The sequence below is a fragment of the Panthera onca genome, chromosome D4 (genome assembly GCF_046562875.1).
Source record: "Panthera onca isolate mPanOnc1 chromosome D4, mPanOnc1 haplotype 2, whole genome shotgun sequence".
NCBI classification, from domain to species: Eukaryota; Metazoa; Chordata; class Mammalia; order Carnivora; family Felidae; genus Panthera; species Panthera onca.
In genome coordinates, this window is record NC_138351.1 from 66,958,462 (window position 1) to 66,982,647 (window position 24,186).

The following is a 24,186-nucleotide window of genomic DNA, read 5'->3' on the forward strand; positions in this document are numbered from 1 at the left end:
CACCAACACCCGCTCATCCTCCTACCCCACCCATTCAGACACAGTCACACTTACAGAGCCACTTCTGAGAGCTGCTGCTTAGTGAGATTCAGAGGGTGATTGAAAGCGGTAATCCCATACTGGCTGGGGTTCTCTCCCTTCTGCAGGTTGGCCCGGAGGATGGCATTGTTCATGACATTCAAGAAAGAGCTGATGGCATGCCAGCCCTTGTTGTTGAACCACACCTAAAATAAAATACACCAGGTACAAAGTAATGCTTCCAAATCCTTCTTCCGGAGGTAGATGCACATACAAAAAAACATGGGCGTAAATTTTAGGAATTCCAGTCATATACCAAGATAAAACATTATAGTCTGAGAACATGGCAAAGTAATCACGGTAGCCAGGGTATGTGGAGCACAGATCATAAGGCCAGGTGCCGTGCCAACGACCCTATACCTTTAACTCACTCAATCCTCACCATAGTTTTAAGAGAGCCATGATTATGATCTCCCTTTCTTAGATTGGTAAACTGAGGCTTAGATAAGTTAGGTAACTTGGTCACGGTCACAATAGTTCACTTGGTATGTCTGGTGGCAAAGCAAATTCTCTTCATTGCTATACTGTATGGCCTCTGTGGTAAAATTAGTAGCTCTTTTCTGTCATGAACACACCTGTCAACATGATGAGTCGTTCATCAAGAAGTTACTAGAACAAAGGGCTTTACCTTGACGTTATTTTTCGTGTCTAGTCCTGTCATGAATCTTCCCAAGCTGCTGAGAAATCGATCTGCAGAACTGTCCTGTGAACAAAAGAAACTTGCCTCAGCTGGGATGGTTCACAGGGAAGGGCAACGGGACAACCATGTGAGGAGCAATATTTTACTGCTTTGTTCACTGAGGTGAGATTTGAAGCCACTGGATAACTGGCGCCCAAGAAACAAGTGACCAGAAATCTTAAGCATTCGTGCTGCCCCAAACCACAAGTCTTGAAGGAGTTGCAGGGATGCCCAGTGACTCAAAGTCCCAAGATGCAGATGTCTCACTTAACTGAGTGGTGAGGATTCTCCCAAGTGTTCCCCTGGCGTCCTCCTAAGACCCAGAACTACACTCAGTGTGCTGAGGTATTGGATATGTAGGGTCTGTGCGTCAAAAGTGGCGATACGACTTTAGGACTATTGTGGCTGCCCATGATTCTGGAATGCAGGTCATCTGACCCCTCAATTCTCATTTAAAAATGGGAAACCAGAGGGGCGCCTGAGTGGCTCAGTCAGTTAGGTATCCAACCTCGGCTCGTGATCTCGTGGTCTGTGGGTTTGAGCCCCGCACTGGGCTCAACAGCCTGGAGCCTGCTTTAGACTTTGTGTCTCCTTCTCTCTCTCTGCCCCTCCCCTGCCTTGTCTCTCTCCCTCTCTCTCTCTCTCAAAACTAAACATTAAAAAAAAATTGGAGTGGCGGGGAGGGCACCTGGGTGGCTCTGTCAGTTAAGCGGTCAACTTCAGCTCAGGTCATAATCTCACAGTCATGAGTTTGAGCCCTATGTTGGGCTCTGTGCTGACAGCTCAGAGCCTGGAGCCTGCTTTGGATTCTGTGTCTCCCTCTCTCTTGGCCCCTCCCCCACTCACGTTCTCTCTTTCTCTCAAAAATAAACAAATATTTTTAAAAAATTTTTAATAAAAAAAAAAATGGGAAACCGGAAGTACTGAGAAATGAAGTGGGTGCTTTATAGAGGTCCTGCTGCCAACTTTAAGTAAATAATTCATTTCCTGTTTAACCAGTGATTGTTTTAGAAAAGTATGTTTGAAGCCCACTTTATTTGCCTACTGGCTAAATTCACAAACTGAAGTTATTCTGAGAGCTTTTAAATCTCTGAATTTTTTTTGATCTATGTTTTCAGATATTAAACATACACTGTGTACCCTACTCTTGGCTGACACAAGATCAGTAAATCCCAACAACAGCTTTGTATTCAAAAATCTTAAAAACAGTAAGTGGCTGGGTGATTAGATGTACCTGTCAACTACTCCCACATAGCAGCAACTCTAGGCCCATTTTTCTGACATGTCCTAGAATGGATACCGTACCTTGGCCAGCTTCAAGTGTTTCTTCACTTGCTTGATGGCATGATTAACTTCTTGACTTGAAGGAAGTGAATGAGAATTACTGGCACCCAGGGAAAATCCTCCGTACCTACAAGAACATCCTGGCATTAAAATACAGCATGGTACACAGTATTGTTGAGCAGCAGACACCCCGTGAATTTGTGCATGCTTCACGTAGATGAATTGCTTATTCAAAGAAGGACTGAAGCTAGCCTTGGAGAAAGCTGCATCTTGGCCTCCTCTAATGAATTCTGGCAATCTCTTAACTCTTATGGTTACCGCACGAGTGGGAAGGACCTGCATGTGATTATACACAGAGTGAGATGTCTGAGACATTAAGAATGGTCGTTCGCCTCACAGCCTGATGTCCCAGGCCTGCACGTGGGTGTCTGGGCAGGGTTCTGGGTTTCGAGACAATCAGATGGCGAATTGGAGGAGGGACACTGACCAGAGTAGCCTGGGGAGGAGGGCTTATAGACAGGCCTTGGCTCTTTTCTAGCACGAAGACTACTTTAGGGGTCCCAGTTTGCATCTGCTCTGTGCAGAGGTCTGTGGGTGCTGGCCCTTGGGGAAAAAGCAAAGAGGAAAAGTGGGAAGCAGTGATGGAGCTAAGTTTTGAGGCAGCCATATAAGCTATCTCATTTTCTAGTAAGTACAAATTGGCTTCAAGCATTGTTCCTTTCTTCCCTAGTGCTACCTGTTCCTTCAAAACCTACATAGATAAAGGAGTTCAAACACTGTGAAGATAATTAACTTTGATGCCTCTTATTTCATCCAAGATCTTCTTGGTCTCATTCCAGAGGCCTGAAAAATTGTCCTGGAGTCCCTAGTACCCCCTGGGAATGTGTCAATAGCATAAGGTATTTCCTCACAACACTGTGCTTCCCTGTTAAATCCCTAGAGACCTCTAAGAAACTGCTGAATATCCTCCAGGGGATCAGAGTGCCAAATCTTTCAAAGGCGTCTGAAGTAGCAGCTGAGCACCAAGTAATCCCCACACCCCAGCCTCCTGGGATCTGGGATACCTGGATCAAAGTCATCCTTCTGAACTACTGGAGTCCAGAAAATATAAAAGCAAGCACAGGAAGAGATCAACTTACCTAAACTCATTCACCCAGATTTTGTTCTTTAAACTGCAGAAGCCAAAGAAAAAGAAACCAAAAATCAGTGTGAAGAAACATTGATCCTATTCCTGATGATACAAAAGAAGTTACTATCTACCTGAGGAAATAAACAGAGACAAAGAATCCGGTGATCAGGCTGGTGTTGGGGGGGTGGTACCACGGAAGGATGCCCCAGTCACTGTGTCTTTTTCTCCCCATCTTAAAACCATGTTATTTATATGAAAATCATGCTTTGGGTTAAACCAATTCAAAAGCCACCTTACAAAGATGTGACTGAACCAAAAGATGTTTTTAAATTCTTTTTCAGTAGGCTCTACACCCAAAGTGGGGTTCAAACTCATGACCTTGATATCAAGAGTCGAATGCTCTATACCACCTGAGCCAGATAGGCACCCTGAGACTTACTGAATTCAAGGTAATATGTTAACTATGGAGGACATGGAAAGGTTATGCCTCGTTCTTGGAAACTCGCAGTGATTATCATTCAAGCACACCCCAGCCCTGTCATTTAAAGTCACTGAGAATACCTAATAGAGAGGCTCAACAAACCAAAAGGAAACCAGAGTGAACATTTCCTGGGCATCAAGTACTCAATGCTGTGCAGTGATGCCCCAGGAACGTTCATGGCTCTTTCAAGGTTCCAAAGCCAAGTCAGACCATTGAGTTGGCCCAGGGCTCACTTCATAGCACTACATATTACCAAAATTATCATGCATTCCATTCAGGAGAGGCCCTTTATATGTATCATGTCATTTCATCTGCACCATGGAATAGTAAGAGGACAGTTAAGGACAACTGATTGCTCCTGGTAAAACAGATAATAAGTAGAATTCAAATTTGAATCCAGTTTTTTTTTTTGTTGACAAATAACCTGGTGCAAATTTAAGGTGTATAACAATTTGATCTGACGTACTATGTATTACAATATGATTACCATGGTGCTGTTAGCTAATACCTCCATCATGTCCTGTAACTATTTTCTCGTTTTTGTGGTAAGCACATTTTTAAGATCTAGTTGCTTCATAACTTGGAAGTATAGAATACAGTATTTTTAACTATAATCAACAGTGTACATTTGATCTCAAGAACTTTTCTAATGCACAGCACTGTGATTATGCTGGGCAGCCCTAACATTGATGCTAACACTAAAAGTTCATAATACTTACCTTTTCTAGCTTAGGAAAATATCCTAAAGTCCCAAAAGCCAACATCAGGCCAAAACTTGATGTCTTCAACCTCCCCTCCCCCACACACTCAGACTGCTATTTTTAGACCTATAATTCCCCTACCCAGGAAGGGCCAGGTTTAGTAAATAATGACCTTTTGGCTATGATCTGCACATAGGTCTTCACAAGATAATCCGAAATGTTTCTTCCCGTCAGGTTCTGAAGGATGTCTGCAGTGTTCTGTTTCCTCTGTCATCACAGAAAAACCAAGCACAAGTGTCTTTATGGACCACAATTGGAACAGAAACAAAAAATCAAAGACTACAGTGACACATGTCCCTCAAACATGGGCCACAGTATGACCAGACCCCAGGTGCTGCCATCATCCAAACACCAAGGCCTAGTCCATTCTGCCCTCAGCATTGGCCATTCCCTTCTGCCAAGCTAACATGTTCCCAGGAAATTATTCTGAACTGCTAAACAATAGACAGTAGAATATGATTCTGTATAGTCACAAAGGTATTTAGGGGAGCACTATCATTGACTCTATGCCCAGTGAATTCTCTTGTTCACTGGAGGTACTGATGATAGATCAGCTGTTATTTTAGGGAGAAGTAACCAGGATACCTTTAAGTTCTCACACCCATTTGAAATCAGTTGTCCTCACCCTGCAACCTAGATACTGATACAGCAGCAGAGGGAGATCACAAACAAGCCTCTTCCTGAAATTGTTCTCAGAAAAAAGGCTCAGGACTGCTCCCCACACTCACAGTCTCAGAGAATGTCAGAATTTTAAGACCCGCAGAAGCTTCATGGGCCAGCCTCCCTAATTCAGAGGTGGGGAAACAGATCCAGGCACTGAGGGGCCTGTCCCAGGTCACCAGCTCATCTGTGGCAGAACCAGGGATGAAGCCAGGCCTGTCATGCTACATGTTCTGTCAACACTACCTCAGTGGGAGAAGCCAGAGTGTGTCTTCCACAGCCCACTGAACCCGAGTGTTGGGTTCTGGTTTTAACTCGAACAGGTAAGTAAGCTAGGCTGACTTTTTTCAAACTAGAGAAACAAGCTAAGTTAGAAACTTATGGACCAGCTTCTTCCCTTCAAAACTCACATGCTTGTTGTCCCCACAGAATTAAGATCAAGACTGAAAGACAAGCCCCTGCATGACTGGTCATCCATTCCTTCTTCCTAACGGAAGCGCCCCAGCCCACCCCGCACCGCCATCTGCTCAGTCACACTGAGACTGACTCACTTGTGGAGGAGGCAGCCCCCCTGCCCCCAGGGGACACACAGGCAGCATCTTCTTGATTTTGTCGCTGCTACACTGGCAGGCGGGTGAGGGGTTCTCCATCGTCCAGTTCCCACTTTGGAAGAGTTTCGTGATGGTCTGGGGAACCGGGGCAGTGGTCCACTCCTCTTCCCCCACTGAGCAAGGCATGTCTCTGCAGAAGGAAGACATCAAAGGTAGCATCACCCGAGAGGGCCTGGCCTTTCCTCAGGAAAGGCCTCCTGTGCTCCTCCTGTGCCTCAGGAGCACAGATCAATCAATAACAACCACAAACATGCATCTATCCCCTCACCATTTGTGTGATCTCCCCACAGACCTGTGAGCCACAAACTTCCTTTGCAGTTAAGGATGATGGGAACACAAAGAGGCCTGAAATGCTCACCTACCAAACTCCAGTCAGTGCAATCCACCAGCATTTGGTCTCCTGCCCCTGTGTTCACTCAACAAATATTCACTGAGCATCTGCTATGTGCCAGACGCTGTTCTGCACATTTGAGAGTCTGGGGTGAACAAGACAAAGACTCTGCCTGCATGGAGCCTGCATTCCTGTGCAGGAATTTGTAAATAAACAAATGTCACCTAGCCAAAAATAAAGCAAAATAAGAGGGAAACGGGGGGAAACAGGACTACTTCTCCCAAAGAGGGTGATACTTCTTCCAAGGCATACACGATTAGAAAGAGAAGCCAGGAAAAGATTTGGGGAGAAAGAACACTATAAGCAAGGGCAATAGAAAGTGAGAAAATGAGCTTTCCATGTTTGAGGAACAGCAGGAAGGCAGTGTGGCTGGGGCGAGATGAGCTAGGAGGGAGAAAGTGGAAGAGGAGGGGTGGAGGGAGGCAGGTGCCAGATGATCAGGTCAGGGAAGGAGTCTGCATGTTATGCTCAATGTGCTGAAAATCTGGTGCAGAAAGGAAAGATTCACTTTATGTCTTAAAATGAGTAGAGAATTGGGGTTGGGGAGAGATGGGGAGAGGGTGCTCAGTGCATGAAGAGCTAGGTTGTTTGCAAGCACCCTGGGTGACAAAAGACAACTCCTTTGTGCCTGACTTGAGCTCTGAATCGCTGTGGACCACCAACAAGACACTTGCCCTCTTGGGTCTTATCTTCTCCACTAGTAAAATAAAAGTACACAATGACATGTTGAAACAAGTCATTTCTAGTACCCTTCTAGTTGCAAATTCTACAATTTAACGTGCAGCCACATTCTTATGTTATGCTTGAACGTACTAAAAATTTCAAAGGAACAGATTTGTGGATTGCTCTCTAGTTCTCTCTAAAGCACTGTGACTTGATGCAAAAGTCAGAGTAAGACACAGTACCTCCTGAAGCTCACACTCTAAAATCTTCACAAAATGATTGGCTGAGACAAAGCTCAATGCCACAGTCAAAGTCCCAAATTTCCCTCAGTTCTCCTCCTTTCGGTAAGACCTAGAATGCGAATTCAGTAAAGGTTGCCAGAGTGGGACCCCTTCCATTGCACCCCATCCTTAACACACATTCAGTGGTGCTCTGCCCCAAGGCTGTGCGTCCTCTGATGGCAGAGGCCCAACCTCTTTTGTCCCTGCAGGCTCCCTAAGCCCAGACCCGGCTCCTTCCATGGCTGCCACCTGTCTGTGAGTCCACAATGCTCACAGGCGTGTGTGGAATCCACCCAACTCTATTAGCATCTCATCTCATTCTACCTCACCTATACAACTTGCAGGATTGTCCAAAGGCAAAAGTCTTGTGACTTCAAATAGGATGTCTCCATGTCTTTTTCCATGTCCTTCTCCATCACAATCATCTTGTTCTTTAGGACGACATTGGCTGATAGGGCTTACCACCCACTAAGCATTAAATTCCAGCACATGTTTAGTAAATATCTAATAGTAAGAACTAGCAAGTACATGGTAACTCTCCATCTAGAAATCTGCTCTGAAACCTTGTATGCCTGAGCACCGTGCTCACTGGTCACTTGCGAGGTCAGTACCTTGCCTTTAAAACCGGGAACTCAAATTAGCTTTTCTCCAATCTTTGTGTTCCCACACTCTCCATAATTCCTCAGAGTCTGTGATGTAACTGCCTGAATCTCATTCGACCTCAGCCTGGAACTTCAAACCTGCCTGGGCCGTAGTTTGGCTCCCTTGGAAACTCAACTCTCTTCAAGGTCTTTATGCACAAAGACTTCCACACACATCTTCCCTCATACCCACTTAGACACACATGGGTGTTTCACTGCATTTATTCATACACTATTTCCTTAAAATGGATTTCGAAGGAAAGCACAAAAATATGCAACTCTAAAAGAAGGACGTGTCCATTTTTGTACACAATAATATAACATCTTTTCAGGTTGGCAAAGTGAAGAAACTGATAGGCAAAACTGAAAATTATATATAATGGCAGCCTATCTCTGCTTTTAGGTACAGGAGCTGGTAGAAAGGAAGATGGGAAAAGCATTTTATCAGTATGAAGTGCTATTTAAATTAAATATTAATCTGTAAAGCAGTAAATAAACGTCTGCAGTGATTTACTTTGTGGGATGTTAGAAAACTCTCCTAGTCTGCTATGTTTATTTACAGATAGTGTGGTTAGATATCTCTGAGCCTTTTAAAAATAAAAAATAGTTCGAAAGATAGATGACACTAGACACAATGTGGCATCTATCACAGCTGATAAGGGCAATATATTAGACATCAAACCAGGTGACAAGCCTAAGAAGACCCAGCTGTGGAGAGTCTCATAGTTCAAGTGGCACTCACGGGATTGGGTTTCCTTCCATACATCGGGTCCCGAAGCCAGGGTTTCTGGTGAGGGCATTCAAGAGTTCCTGGGTGCCCGTGTCCTCAGGAGCATCATTACTGTGGGTACATGACAGGCAGCCAGCTTAGCAATACATTAAAACCAGGAATTGGAAGGTAGAATTGGTTTTCTAAATTAGACACTTCACTAGCCACTTCCTGTGTGCCAAGCTCTTAAAACAGAAATGAATCAATGCAGAACCTACCCCAAAGGAGCTCTGACACGGACTGAATATTTTTTTTAATTTTTTTAAAATGTTTATTTATTTTTTGAGAGAGAGAGAGAGAGAGACAGAGTGTGAGTGGAGGAGGGGCAGAGAGAGGGAGACACAGAAGCCAAAGCAGGTTCCAGGCTCTGAGCTGTCAGCACAGAGCCCGATACGGGGCTTGAATTCACAAGCTGTGAGATCACGACCTGAGCCGGAGTCAGCCGCTTAACTGACTGAGCCACCCAGGTGCCCCCAAGACATGGACTGAATATTTAAGATCAAGGTAACATACAGCCCTCTGAAGCAGAGCTTGTGTTAGTTCTATGTATGGAGTTTTTCGTGTGTGTGTGTGTGTGTGTGTGTGTGTGTATGAACACATGTATACATACATGCACATTTACATATGGATTTCTTTAATGCAAAGAAATTCATTAAGGATCAGTTTTTCAAAAAATACTTTCACAGTTAGCCATGAAACCTGAACTCAACAGGCAAGAAACACAGGGTAAGAGGAGGAGGAACGGTTTCACCTATTTATGGATTTTTTTGTTTCCTTTGTTTGGTCTACAAATAGTGTAAGACCGAAGAAAACTTCTGCTTAGGGAAATAGAGAAATTTCTTTGTACTTTTCTCTGAAGCACTGGATTGTTCCAGAGTAGCTGGCATTTGTGTCTAAAGAACACACACTAGGGGCACCTGGGTGGCTCAGCTAGTTAATCATCTGACTTTGGCTCAGGTCATGATCTTGCAGTTCATGAGTTAGAGCCCCACGTTGGGCTCTGTGCTGAAAAGCTCAGAGCCAGACACCTGCTTCAGATTCTGTGTCTGTCTCTCTCTCTGCTCCTCTGCCACTCATACTCTGTCTCTGTGTCTCTCAAAAGTAAATAAACATTAAAGGCACACACTAGTTACTACCTGTAACTTAACGAGCACATTAACTGTACTGTGCACAAACAAGAACGTGGGGGTGTAATGCTGTGACAGTGTATTGAAGCCCTGTGATCAAACAACAAAGTTCAAACATAGCTTTGAAACGCCAAGTACCCGACAGCTTCATCACAGATGTATTCCAAGGGAAGATTATTTACATAAAGCATATAGGACTGTTCCTGATGACCCCAGTATAAAAGGAAACAAGCTCCAAAGTGGCAACAGAGAACTGGTCTATTATTTGAGGTTCAATTTGCTGCTGTTCTTTGCATCCAATATTAGTTTGTGCAGGGGCTTTGGGACACCTGATAAAATCCACATTCTTGAGTCCACCTCCCCTTGGCCCTCAGCACAGTAAACACCTGGGTCTGTCTGGGCTCTCTTCTGTCCCTGGGCGCAGAAGGCAAGCACATACCTGACAAATGTGTACTGTTCGTTGTACATCCAGGGCTGAAGCTCCAGGCTGGGGTACTTGCCAAAGGGTGGCACGATCAAGCTGAACACCAGGGCAATGCAGACAAACACAGCTGGCAGAACAATCTATAACCAGGGGGTAGAGGGGAAAGGAAATTGCAAAACAAGGGCAAGTGTTAGAAAGAAGGGCACAGGGCAAGCCCCTAAGAGTCTAGCTAGCCTCCCAAACCAGCCAGCATGCAAATGAGCAGTACAGGGCCCATAGCAGAGCTCTACCAAGGCACTCATGGCAGGTTGGAAGCAGCAGATCCTGAGAACTAAACCTCTTCCCTCCAGGAATTTCTGGAAGCTGGCAGCACAAGGCCAGAGGCTATGGCCACCTGGCAGAAGCCCCAAGCTAAAAACTTCAGAGTAAACAGTAGTCATATGTCAGGGTGACTCAGAACATAGGGTCCTGTCCTCTGCCCTCTGAAGACCAAAGACCACACTGGACCAGGAGCCCAGCTCAGCTCTGAGAAAGGCTGAGAGAAAAGCCCTGGACCAGGAGTCCGAAGACCTGAAACCTGGTTCTGTCTCTTAGCATATCCATGTGAAGTCCCTTCCCACTGTGGTCTCATGTGCTCACTTGTAATCTGCGGACCAAGACTAAATGACCCAGTAAGATCCCACTCTGAAAGGGAAACAGCAGCCACTGTCACCATATAATGGCCTCAAAATGCATCAAGACCTAAATCCTTCTTTATGGGAAAATACATGACAATGATGTAATTATTGTTACAGCCCTAAGTAGTAGTATCATCACCACCAATCAACAAACAAGGTAATTGAACCCAGAGAGACTAAGTAACGTGCCCAAGGTGACACAGCCAGTAAGTCACAGAACCATAATTCAAATCCAGGTCTGTATCTCCAAACTTCTACTCTCCTGCATTATCCACATAGTCTATAGGGAAGAATCTCTTGATTTTATACTTCTTGATTTTATAGAGGGGTAATTTCATCCTTTCCGAGCAAGTGACTTAGCATGCCAACACTCACATGCAGACAATAGTATAGTGAGTCTTCTCAGTCTGTTTGCCCATTTTTTTTCTTTCCTCTGTGGCTACCTTGTTGTCAATTTGCAGTTTTTAGAGAAAAATCACGTTTCCAAGAAGTGTGTATATCAAGTGCATCTGGACGTATCATTTCTCAGGTTATGAAAACTGAATGTGCCCAGCAATTTTTCTGAACTCTGCCTCTCTCCCATAATCCTTTACAGTAAAACTCAAAGACACATATACACAGCACTACTCCATGTCAGGCCCCATTCTAAGCAGTTACTCATTTTAATCCTCATAACAGCCCTGTGTTGCAGGTATGTTATCTTCATTCTAAAGAGGACTAGATGGAGGCAGAGAAGAAAACTTGCCCGCAGACGCATGAATGCCAAGAAGCAGTACTGGGACTGAAATAGTGTCTGGCCCCAGCATCCATCTTCTAACCATGACCCTCTCCTGCCTCCACTGGTCAGGGAGCCAGCAGCCCACCCATGAAGCCAGAGTCCCAGGCCTGGAACGGCTCTTGTTACCTGAGCAAAGAATCCCTTCCGACTCCGTCTGGCAATCAGCAGCCTCTTCCACAGAAGGGCCACAAACTGCTGCTGTGTGAGTTTCCAGCCCTTCACCTGGTAGGAGCCTTTGCCGTCCATCCCGCTGAGCAGGTCTGTCTCTCTGGATTCTATAAGAAGCCAACACCGAAGGTCACCTGTTATCTTAGGCAGTTTTGACATCACCATGCTCCTCCCTCCAACATCCTCAGCAACCATCTGGGAGGCTTGTGCTTGAAAGCACAAGTGTCTCAAAAGTAAAGGGCTTTCAGGACAAATCTGTGTCTGAGGAAAAGTTAGGACTCCAAATGTCCAACAGTAACAGCTTGTGCCTTCTAGTTCTTGTCCGAGGAGTACAGAAAATGAAGGTGCCTTGAGACAAAGCAAAATATGTGTTCACACGTAAACTGTTTTACATAGTCATTCAGATGAACCAAGTCATCCTCACTTTCTCATAGAATATTCTATGCAGCCATGCATTTAGGCTGACATAATTGAGAACACACGATGCAGATCTGTCTCCCATCCATTATATTTTTGGTAAAAGGTAGACACATTCAAATGATCTAAGTACTGACAATGCATAAAGTCAAAGAGAACATGAGGGCCACACACATGTGAGCAGGACTGAGACAGCTAGAAAGGTTTCTGCTCTGAACAACTATATCAAAATCCAAGTCTTACATTAATGATTCCTAACTGAGGTACTTTAACATCTGAACAGTATTTGTTTCACTTCTTGCCTCCCCTTCTCCATCCCAGTCAAACACACAGGGACACACTCATCCAGAATATCTAAGTCTAAGGTGCAATTAACTCTAAAAGCTGACTTATTAGAGATCCTTCAACCATTCAAACAATACTTATTTAACAATTAAACACCTAATGTATGCAAGAAGCCGGGTCTCCACAGAAAATAAATGAATTCAGAGGACTGAGGCAGCATCCTTTTATATTTGTCTTGAGAAAAAGAGCCCAACTAAATGAAGAAAGCAATGAGGATAGGTTCTTTCAGGATGATGGGTTGCCCAATGCTAGAAAAGGGAACGTGGCTTTTCTCATCTTCCCCCTTCCCTTTGGACCCTGTATGCGTCTATCATCCTGAGCTTAAAGCCATCAAAAGGAAACGTTGGAGTACACAAGACAGAAATTCACTTTCCAACAACAGGATACAAATCTTGCCCAAACAGACCTGGGTCTACATCAGAATCATTAGGATCAATGACATCATCTTCAGTGAATGGGCGAAGACAGCTTTGCTTGTCCCCAAAGGCCCGTCTGTTTCGTCTTGCTGGCAAGGTGCCATCTGAAGGCAAAATGAAGAGATTCCACATTTTATTTTTAACAAAACTAACCCTCCTCATCTGTCACGATGTATACACTGAAAATAAGAATGCGATGAAGCAAGTCAAAGGGAAAGGCACAGTACTGGTGAGCCAAGACAGCCTGTAGAGGGTGCTGCCCAGAGTGCACACAGCTCCCCCAGAGGGTTACCTGAAGTCTCAGCGTCCACCCCACTCTCTTCAGCCACTTTGAGAAATATCTGAAAAACAGAGGGAGAATATTCTCAACACCATTTTATGACAGCAACCATCACCCCCACAATTATTACATTATTGAGTGACTTATTAGCCCCTAAAGACAAAAAGTAAAAGCTTCCTTTAATAATAATACTTTCTCAGTCACTTGGGAGTGAAGGCATTTTTAACTGGAGAACATTTCCTCAGTAGTCAGAACTATCAATCCAAACAATCCTTTTCAAATTAAAGGCATGACATTACAACACGACAGCAGAAGAAATTCGTTCTGCATCTACAGGGAGCCCATCAGGTGGCCTCTTCCAGGTCTATGGCTCCAAATCTCTGAGTAAGCTAGCACCATGATAAGTCATCCAAGACAGAATGACCAAAAGATGATGGGTCCCCTATCACTAGAAATATTAAGTCAGGGATTCAAGTATCAGAAGAGAATGTGAACTAGCCAACGATTTCTAAATGCTGAACTATAGACCACAGCCTAGGAAGCATGTAATAATTCTGACTCAAAGACTCTGGCTCTGAGGCATGGAATTTTATTGTCAGTAATATCCTCAGATGATTTTTGGTGCATGGCCAAGCTTGAGGACCACTGGGCCAGAAAAATGTTGTATCCCTCCATGTCTATGATGTTCTGTCTCTAAAGGGAGGCGCTGCTACATGGTAAAAAGTATGGGCTTTGCAGCCCACACTCAATCAACCCCGATGCTCAGGTCAGCGTCCCCAAGTGCCCATTTTTTCACTTATGAGGATTAAATTAAGTTACAATTATTTAAAAAAAGAATGCACCCTGTTCAGCACCAGGCACACAGAGATTCTCCATAAATGTTGGCTATTTATATGCATGGCTATGACACAGCCACATCAGGGAGCAATCCTAATAAAGCTCTCCTGTTATCTCACACCACAAATTTAAAAGTTAACTGTGGCCAACAATAGCTCAATATCAATGGCCCAAAGGAGCAATAACCTGCTTCATGGTAATCCTATTCCCCTGGGGAAAGGCAGGCTGCCTGTCCGGCCTTGGGACCGTGGGCTCCATTCTACTCTGACAGTCACTTAACTTACTTCTTCCAGCGTAGTCTCTGAGATGCCATAACTAGAGATGCCCAGGTCTGAGAGCCGGTCATCAATCTCATGGAAGAGTTCCACAAAGGCCCCCTCTTTTGCAGCTTCATAGGGCAGCACATAAGTCAGCTCATGCCCAATGTCTTCCACTAGCCGGGCCTCAGCCACATGCTTCCTGATGAGGTTGGAGATGGCGGATACATCTATAGGGACCAAAGCACAGTGACAGCTCAGCTGGCTCAGAGTCCTCCCCATGCCTACTCCTCAGAAGCTAGCTGCCCACACAGGATACCTGTCCCAGATACTGAAGTCAGTCCACATGTTCATCTCTGGCCTGAGAGTTTCTGGGAGTGAGGACTGGGTCTTATTCACCCTTTTATCACCAAAGCCAGGCACACTGTAGGTTCTCAGTACATTGTGGGTGGGTGGGTGGGTGGGTGGGAGGGTGGAAAGATGGAAGGGCGGATGGGTGGGCGTGCAGAAGACTTTCTGAGGTTAAAAGCTTTGTGTCTGTTGCCTCAACTCTAGGATTCTTCAATGGAAAGCTTGAGTAGAGGTAAAGGATCCTTCACCCTTCCTTAACCTTCTAAAGGAGGCTCCTTCATTTACCTCAATAAAGGGGCTAATCAAACAGTTCATGGAAGGAGACACCTTCCTGGAAAAAGCCAGTTGTTAGGACTGGGCATAGACAGACACAGTAAAGCCTTCTGCTCCATATGTGTTACTGGTGACACTGGCCTCCTATATGTACCTCCTAAGGAAGACACAGCAGGCTACTCTCCATCTTCTGAGTTTTTGCTCTCCTTCACTACTGAGCTCCAATCCCTCCCCATAGTGTGATCCTCAGCAACTCATCCCTGGTCTCCAGGGTCCAGCCAGATCCATTCCCGAGGGGGCAACCCCCCGACCCCCAATCATGTCAGCTTCTTGGGGACACTGCCCTGCCAGCTCCCAGGCCAAGCCCCAGGCTCCCCAGCAAGCATTAAGCCAATCTACCACCAAGCTGCACCCTTCTCCCACAGCCACCCGGCCCCAGCCCAGCAGCAAACCTTGAGTCAGCGCCACCAGCCTCTGCACCTCTCCTCCTCTGCCTCCACTCTGCCCAGCTGGGGGAAGCTCAGGCACCACCTGAATAAGAAACCCCAGAATCCTTACCGATGGTCAGCGTGTCACTTTCATGGTCGCTGCCCAGGCCAGCATCAGAACTGCTCTGAGAAACACTGTCCTCCTGATGGCAAAGAAGGAGGTGAGAACGGGTCAGGGACTGAGCAAGGTACAGCCACCAGCACCTTCGCCAGGGAGGGCTTCCATGAGGCTCTATTGTGTGTGAACTGGAAAGGCTTCTCTTAGGAAGCAACGAACAGGGCAGCCATGGCTTCTGAAGCCACTGTGTGACATACATGTGCTGTGTGGATGGGAGGTCAGGAAGCAGAGCTGTCCATGGGACCGTGGCCTGCCAATGAATGCTGTAGCCAGGCATTTACTGACCTTTGTAGACATGGGATTCACCTGGCTAATTGGTCCAGTGCTTCTCCAGCTTTAATCTGTGTTTAGTCACCTGGGGATCTTGTTAAAATGCAGATTCTGATTTAGTAGGTCAGAGTTGGGCCCACATTTCTGCATTTCTAACAAGCTCCCAAGTAATCCCAATGCTGCTAGTCCTCAGACCACACTTTGAGTAACCAGGCACTAGTTAAAAGGTAAATAAGTGGACAGGAGTTGAAGATTAGGATGTAAATGTTTTAGGTGCCACTGGTTCCAACACATAAATCAAATCAATCTCAGGCATAGACTGAAGAACAGAGGAAAAAACATACCTGGTTATTGGGTTCTGGTGCCACCTCTGTTATTTACCTGCTGGATGACCTTGAATAAACTCCACAATCCCTACTTAACCTAACCTGGGGTGATAATCACAATACCTTCCCTCCCAAAGTTGCTCTGTACTTTGAGATGATAGAAGTTTAAAAAAAAAAAAAAAAGTTTGCAAGATAACAAGGCTACAAAGAATTAACTATTATCATTATATTCTTTTATGCCCAAAATCTGCTAGGGTGAGGGTCAGGCATGAAATCAGTGCTCAATAAATATTTGCTGTTTTGTAGGTTAAAAGTGAAGGTCAATGAGATCTAGAGGTAATAAGCAGCAACAGCAGGACTTTCTGGAAATAGGGTTCCTCACTCTCAGCGAGTCTTTTTCCTTCGATATAATAAAGCCCTCTAAGGACCTTCCCTATCACTCACTGTGCCTCCATAGGAAACAGGAAGTGGGATTCAACCAAGTTCGGACCGCAGGAACACAAGCGCCCTGAGCTTTCCACATACAAAGTATGATGTGATTTCAAAGGGACCATAGCACAGGGCGATGGTGATCCCCACGCGGCAGAGTGGGGTGGAACTGAACAAGCCACTCACAGCCGACCAGCCCTGAATACACTCCCTGGACCCAGTACAAGCCCAGCACTGAAAATGCAACTCACCTTCTTCAGGTATGACACAGTGCTACTGCTATTTCTGCAGGAACTGAGGGAGGATTCCACATCTTTCTTGACAAGGGTCAGGTAGTAGCCTGTTCCCAGCTGGTTCTTGAGAAACAGGGAGGAGCCCACACAGCACAGCTTCCCATGGGAAATGATGGCAATTCTGTCCCCCAGGATGTCTGCTTCATCCATGTGGTGTGTGGAAAGAATAATGGTCCGGCCTGCCAAACACAAACACAAGGACGTGGGACTAGTGACGCCTGTTGGTTCTCACTGACTGAAGCAGCTGGAACTGCAGAAATCTTAGCAGCGGTAACCAAGGCAGAAGAACCTGGAAGCCTGGGTGGCCATGACCCCGAAGATGGAACAGTCAACCTCACAGATTCTGCATCCTCACAGGACAAAGAACATAACATTCATTTGGGAAAGTGCTACATGTCAGGCAGCGTGTGAGGGGTCTGCATGCATTCTCAAGTAACTTAATCCTCTATGAAGCAGGCACTGCTGTTATGATAGGTAAAGAAACTAAGACAAGTTAAACGACTTCTCCAAGTTCTCAGGGCCAGCTAGAGCTGGCCCCAGAGTCCATGATCCTCATTTGCTCATCTACTTTTTCAACACATATATGGCACCATGTCGGGAACAGAGATGAACAAAGACACAGCCTCCGTTCTCGGCAGTCTCAACCTATAGGGGAACATAGTTAAAATAGACACATCTGAGTTCTATGCTAGAGGTAGCTCTGGTGACCATGCCCGTTATCCCCATTACTTTTCTTTCTGGCCCCTAGATCAGGAAGCCTAAATTTTAAGTGTCTTGTAAACCAGGACTTCCACATACATACCATGGGTGAGCACAGAGCTTTAAGAAAAGAAGTCTGAGGGGCGCTTGGTAGCTCAGTCAGTTAAGCATCCAATTTCGGCTCAGGTCATGATCTCACAGTTCATGAGTTTGAGCCCTACATTGGGCTCTGGGCTCACAGCTCAGAGCCTGGAGCCTGCTCTGGATTCTGTGTCTCCCTCTCTCTCTGCCCCTCCCCTGCTCATTCTCTCTCTCTCTCTCTCAAAAATAAACACTGAAAAAAATTTTTAAAAGAAAAGAAGTCTGACATTTTCCTTGAGAAGCAATTCTGTTGCTCTAGCAACAACAGCCATGAGACACAGCCCCAGCCATACTTCTCAAGAGTTTCTCCATCCCTCCCTCCCAGTCCATAACTCAAAATAAATACACATCGGCTACCTTGTCGATATTTCAGCAGTAGCTCCCATATTCCCCTGCGGGAGTAAGGGTCCACGCCAGCTGTGGGCTCATCCAGAATGACAACCTTGGATCCCCCAACAAAGGCCAAAGCCACAGACAGCTTTCTCTTCATTCCACCTAAGAGACAGAGAGAGAGAGATGTTCCAGAACTAGCCCCAGACAGCAAAGGCAGAGGTATTGAGGGACAAATGAAGGCACCTACTTGGGGACAAGCCAGGGACGCATTTATGACCTACTCACCACCCCTATGGGGACACTGAGGCAGCTGGTCTGTGCATGTGGGGGAGGTTGTTGGAGGAGGGAAAATCACCTGAGAGCTGACTTGTTTTGCTTTTCAGTTTACTGGGAGGCAAACCAACATCCAGGGCCATTTGCTCCATCTCTGCTTTCACATGCTTCTCTGAGAGCCCCTTTAGACGTGCATAGAACCAGATGTGTTCTTCCACAGTCAGCCTGGGGACAGAAGGCAGGTCAGATCTGCACCCCCCAGGCTGCATCAGAATACAGTGCTTCCTGACCCAGAACAGAATAGGCATGTTTCCACCGCCCCCAAACCTTTTCTAACTTTATAAACTTCTGAAAAATAATAGGAAGAATCAAGACAGAACAACAGTAAGCAACACCTAAGCTGCTGAAGAAGCCAAAACTGTAATGTGACAGGTCCCTTCCTACCAATTCTCAGCAGGCCTGCCCACCACACATCAGGCAGCTGCAACTTTCAATCTCAGGTCCTCAAAGGGCCCACCCTGCAGCCCCATCAACCAAGAAGCTGGCTTGGCAATCACCTGGAGCAGCCCTCCTGAACCTCAAAGGACCTCACACTACACAAGAAAGGAGGTCCCTGTGGAGGACATGAGCCTGAGCTGCTTGCATTAGGTACGAGGACATTGGGGCCCAGAAGGGGAGAAGTCCTTGCCCAAAGTCACAGAGCTCAGGTCTTTCTCTGCTCCAGCACAAGGGCTCCCTGTGGACCTGAACTGCAGACAGGGCAACGTGAATGGAAACAAAGCCTTGAGCAGGAAATGCTGGGCCATCGTGACAAAGGCCTTGAGGCACTGCTAGGTTCTGGGCGTTAGAGCCGCAGCTGGCATCGAGGAGGCATGTGGTGAGAGAGAGGATGGGCTAATTGGCCCTCTAAAATGTCAGCAATGGACAGCACTATTTCCCAAGTCCACATCCACCAGCTAGACTGATGGGACCTCTCCCCCACCCAACAATCACCTCCAGCTTTTCCTACAACAATGGACAACCAGGTCTCACAGTGCAGGGAGGTGAGACCCACCACCCTCACAAAAGGTAAAATGCTTAAGTCCCACTCCACCCATGACTCAGGACACACACATCCAGAGAGGGCTTCCTTCTCACACACAGTGCTGCTGGTACTCACATGTCAAACAGCACATTGTGCTGGGGACAGACCCCCAGGTTCTGCCGGATGGTGCTCATCTCAAAGCGAATGTCTTTCCCCAGGATGTAGGCAGTGCCCGAGGTGGGAGGGAACAACCCCGTCAGGATTGACCTGAGGACACAAATTTCCAAGTGCAAGAGTCAGTGTTAACCCCTCTCCTCCAAAATGCTCCAGGCCAGGCTGCAGAGTCAGGACAGCTACGGCAAGGGTAGCAACCGTCCCACACCCCCATTCCTTCCTAACAGACCCTAGCTGCCCTGCACGAAGCAAAGAAGTCTTTGCTTTAGTGAATAACTAGGAGTGAGCCTATGTGTTGGAAACAGCACTATCAAGAGATCTGTTTTTCAATGAAGATTCCAATTTGCAATGGAAAGTACAATTTGAGGGGTGCCCAGGTGGCACGGTCGGTTAAGCGTCCAACTCTAGATCTCAGCTCAGGACATGATCTCACAGTTCGTGAGTTCAAGCCCCACATTGGGCTCTGTGCTGACGGTGTGGAGCCTGCTTGGGATTCTGTCTCTCCTTCCCTCTGCCCCTCCCCTGTTTGTGCACACACTCATGCTTCCTCTCTCAATATAATAAACTTTAAAAAATTTTTGAAAAAGGAAGTACAGTTTGAAACAAATATTTTCTAAGTCTAAAATCATATCCATGAGAAATGGACAAACCAAACAAGTTATTCAAAGATAAAAATCATTTTTGTGTTAGGCAGTATGACTTTTGCATGCCTTTTAAAAATTATCTGAGCCTGGGCGGCTCAGTCGGTTAAGTGTCTGACTTAAGCTCAGGTCATGATCTCACAGCTCATGAGTTTCAGCCCCGCATTGGGCTCTGTACTGTTACTGTCAGCTTAGAGCCTAGAGTTTGCTTTGGATTCTATGTCTCCCCCTCTCTCTGTCTCTCCCCTGCTTGTGCTCTGTCTCTCTCTCTCAAAAATAAACATTAAAAAAACTAAAAATATGAAAATAAATAAATATAATCTGCCATGTTCATATATTGATTTTGCATTAATAAAAAAAGAAAGAAAAAAAAAAAAAGACTACGACGACATATAGGAAAAGGTCATTATCCCCAAAGACATACCCCTAGCAACGGTTGAGGGACCACACTGAAAGTCACTGAGGCTAACTCTGGTGTTTATGGCCCGTGCTCCCTTCTGAGGCTGCCCACTGTAAGGTCTTTATAGGTCTCTATGGGTCCCAGGGAGGGCAGTCATACACCAGCTGTCTGGCCATACCTCCTTAGCAACAGAGCTCCTGGAAATCACTACTTCTCTCCAACATATCAAATCTTTCTTCCCACATTCCTGCTTCAGAGTTCAACCAAACTGATTCAAGAGAATCTTTCTGAGAGCTGTCACAACCTCATGTTCCAGCAACAGTGTAGAATTCTGAGAACTCAATGGGAAAGGTCATCAAGAGGCTCCCAGGCAGTTTTACTCTTAAGAAAGAACATCTAGCAAAAATCAGCACTGGGAACTCACTCTTGTGATTAAGTAATATGAGCCATTCATCAGCTCCTCATGTGCTCTGCCTCTGCCTCTGCCCCAGTGACCAGTGCAAACGTCCTTACGTATGGATTTCTAACTGCACTACAGAACCTTCCTGTGGCTGATTCTGAGAGCCGCACCCTCTTCTTACATGGTGGTGGTCTTCCCAGCTCCATTGTGGCCCAGGAAGGAGGTAATCTGGCCCTCATAGAAATTCAAGGCCAGGCCATCAACAGCCACCTTCATGCCATCTCGGTAAACCTTCATCAAGTTCTGAATGGACACGCCCAGCTTCAGGTGTGTGGGTTCCTCCTCCATGCAAACTGTCAGAATGCAGAAGACGGGAATGAACTCACAGAAAATACCGACAAGTGGAGCACAAAGACAGAGGGGCTGTGCCTGTCTTTCAGAACTGTCCTTGGATAGTTCTGGTTTCTCAGGCAAGCAGGGAACTAACATTTATTTAGGGTCTATTCGGGCAGTAGTGTTGGTGATAGGAATTCACTGATAAAGGAGAATTCACAGTCTATTGGGAGAAAAAGATTTGACAAGCATTTAAAATATACGAGGCTGGGGTGCCTGGGTAGCTCAGTTGGTTAACTATCCAAGTCTTCATTTCCACTCAGACGATGATCTCACGGTTTATGGGATTAAGCCCTGCATCAAGCTCCCACATCAGTACGGAGCCTGCTTGGGATTCTCACTCTCTCTCTCTCTCTCTCTCTCTCTCTCTCTCTCTGTCCCTCCCCCTGCTCATACACACGTGCACCTCTCACAAAATAAACTTAAAAAACTAAAATATAGAAGGCTAAAAATTGTTTAAAAAACACATCGAAAAATGCCATGGAACTGAGCAATAGCCAGACCATGCAACACTTCACAGCAATAAAAAGGAACAAACTACTGATACACATCACAACTTGGATGGATCTCAGGGGAATTATGCTGAGTGACAAAGAGTCAACCTCAAAATGTTACATACTATATGGTTCCATTTAGATCACATACTAGAAATAATAAAATGTACAAGTGGAGACCAGATTAGTGGCTGGCAGGTGTCAGGGACCGGGGAGGAAGGGAGGTGGAGGTGACTGTGGCTTTCAAAAGGCAGAATGAGGGGGTCCATGTTCATAGAACAGTTCTGCATCTTGACAGAGCTAGTGGTTACATGGATCTGCATGTGACAAAGTGCACAGAACTAAATACACACACGAATGAGTCCATGTAAAACGGGTCCAATCTGAAGATCTATGAGTTGTACCAATGTCAGTTTCCTGGTTCTGATACTGTGCTATAGTTATGCAAGGTGTTACCACTGGGGGAAACTGGATGAAAGGCACAAGGGAACTGTCCCCCACCCCCATTCTGTTTTTTGCAACTTCCATGAGTCTGTAATTATTTTAAATAAAAAGGCTTTTTGTTTGTTTTTCAGAGTCATGCGATCTCAGAAGAGGAAGTGACTGACCACCTAGGACTCTAGAAAAACTGCACAGGGGAAGGGGTATGGAACTAGATCTTGAGGAAGGAGTAGTAATTTAGAGGGCAGGCAAGTTAAAGAAAGGGATCATCCATGAGAGGACACAGCACATACAAAGGCACAGCGATGTGGGAGAGCATGACATGTCCTGGCGACTGTGAGCGGTTCTAGGTGATTGATTCAGAATTAGGTGTAGACAGGAGGTTGGGCAAGACGAGGAGGAACAGCAGAAGAGGCTGGGACAGTGGGCAAGGCGGGTTGTAAGTTGTCTAGTGTGCTTGCTAAGGAATGTCAGACTTTTCCACTGGCAACTAGGGGAAGGCAAAGAAGAGATCAGCAGAAAAGGGACTGACTAACTACTTAGGAAGCCACACTGAACACTAAGATATTTTCTCTCCAAGAACCTGAGCCAACAGCCCAGAAGGCAGAGCTTTTGCTAAACTGTGGGCACCTCCACGTACCGTCAGGAGCCAGGAGAGGATCAGGGCTCTGGGTAATGAGGGGTGAGACTATCAAGAAGCACAGACTGAGCTCTGGCAGCCACTTGGTGTCAGCCTACATAGGTTCATATATCTATCACTATGACAAGGCAGGCAGTGAGGTTATGGTTCCACAATGACAGCTGTCTTTACCTCTTCTTCTTAGCTATTAATTTATCACGAAGAGTGTGTGTTGGAGGAAGGTATATGTGTGGAAGTATAGAGATCAAGGGCCTCTTTCCTAGAAGCCAAGAAAACAAAGGCAATGTCCCTCAGGGAACCAGATAGCGACTCCCCAATAAGTCAAAAACAGCACGGGACACAACTGGCATGGGAGAATTTGGAAAGATGCACTGCATGTGATTTCTCTACCCCTAGAGTGGTTTTACATTTTCTAAGGGGCAAAAGCCATCCTTTGCCCCTGACAGCGTGGGGGTGGAGTGGTGGTGGGGGTGGTGCTCAGGCAGGTCAGCAACACTTACTTTCTGATATTCCCTTCTGGCTGGAACCAGGGTGGCTCTTCTCATCGCTTTCCTCACCAAACCAGTAGGATTTGGTGCAAGGAAAATACCAGGGCCTGGGTATTCCATACTGGCCTGAAAGCAAAGATAAAAAACAAGATGTAAGACAAGCTTGGCAACATGCTAGCATTCCCAAGGTATCACAGCCAGAACTACGCCCTCCTTGACACAGCTTCTGGAGATGGGACGGACTGGGATGGAGGTGGCAGTATGGGGAGCTAATATTTGCTGAGACCTACTATATGTAACATACATTCTACACCTCTCTGAATCCTCAAACAACCCCATGAGATAGGTTATCAACCCCATTTTACAGATGTGGACACTGAGGGGTAAGTAGCCTACCCAAGGTCACTCAGCCAGTAAGTTAAGAACTCAGACTCTGAATCCAGATCTGTATGATACAAAATTGCATCTTCCATGCCGGAAGCCCAGGTACAGGTCATAAACATTTCATATACACTCCCTTAGAGGAAAATCAGGTGAACCAGAAAATGTTAAACCTCACTCTCTCAGAATTTGATCTATATAAAAATGTATCCAAGGCAGGTCTTGGTCAAGGAGATTTATTCAGGGAATATGAAAATGAATTTTTATGAATGCTCATTTGATTGAATCACAGGTAAGGGCTTAGAGCCAACATCTCTTACTATTCACAAGCAGTACTCAGGCAACAAGAACGTCTCCTGGTGGGAATTCTGGGGACACAGAATTAGAGAACTGGGCCAGCACTAGGAGGAATCTTCTGGATCAGCTGACCCAGTGTTACCCAACCAGATTTGTCCTCAAGGACCAACACTTACCAGCTGTGTGTCGCCAGGCAAGGTACTTTTTTGATTCACAGTTCCCTCATTTGCAAAAGAGGTTTGTGAGAGTAAATTCCAAAGTATAC

General features: G+C 45.8%; 1 protein-coding gene across 3 annotated transcripts in view; it reads right to left on the bottom strand.

Annotated features, from left to right (window-relative positions):
* The window catches only part of ABCA1 (ATP binding cassette subfamily A member 1), a 133,462-nt gene that overhangs the window by 19,471 nt on the left and 89,805 nt on the right, over positions 1 to 24,186 (bottom strand). For 2 of the 3 annotated variants that reach the window (XM_078436624.2, XM_078436623.2), the window contains exons 18-36: positions 23,256 to 23,369; positions 20,969 to 21,140; positions 19,308 to 19,439; positions 18,231 to 18,373; positions 17,900 to 18,037; positions 16,661 to 16,881; positions 15,231 to 15,309; positions 14,182 to 14,384; positions 13,073 to 13,121; positions 12,771 to 12,884; positions 11,561 to 11,709; positions 9,995 to 10,119; positions 8,402 to 8,500; positions 5,624 to 5,813; positions 4,525 to 4,619; positions 3,181 to 3,213; positions 2,063 to 2,168; positions 707 to 781; positions 55 to 224 (exon numbers count right to left, since the gene is read on the bottom strand). In XM_078436624.2, the coding sequence (XP_078292750.1) occupies positions 55 to 224; positions 707 to 781; positions 2,063 to 2,168; positions 3,181 to 3,213; positions 4,525 to 4,619; positions 5,624 to 5,813; positions 8,402 to 8,500; positions 9,995 to 10,119; positions 11,561 to 11,709; positions 12,771 to 12,884; positions 13,073 to 13,121; positions 14,182 to 14,384; positions 15,231 to 15,309; positions 16,661 to 16,881; positions 17,900 to 18,037; positions 18,231 to 18,373; positions 19,308 to 19,439; positions 20,969 to 21,140; positions 23,256 to 23,369 (2,407 nt within the window). Of the gene's footprint in view, positions 1 to 54; positions 225 to 706; positions 782 to 2,062; positions 2,169 to 3,180; positions 3,214 to 4,524; positions 4,620 to 5,623; positions 5,814 to 8,401; positions 8,501 to 9,994; positions 10,120 to 11,560; positions 11,710 to 12,770; positions 12,885 to 13,072; positions 13,122 to 14,181; positions 14,385 to 15,230; positions 15,310 to 15,336; positions 15,410 to 16,660; positions 16,882 to 17,899; positions 18,038 to 18,230; positions 18,374 to 19,307; positions 19,440 to 20,968; positions 21,141 to 23,255; positions 23,370 to 24,186 lie in introns of all 3 variants that reach the window. The other variant, XM_078436625.2, reaches the window with a different exon arrangement.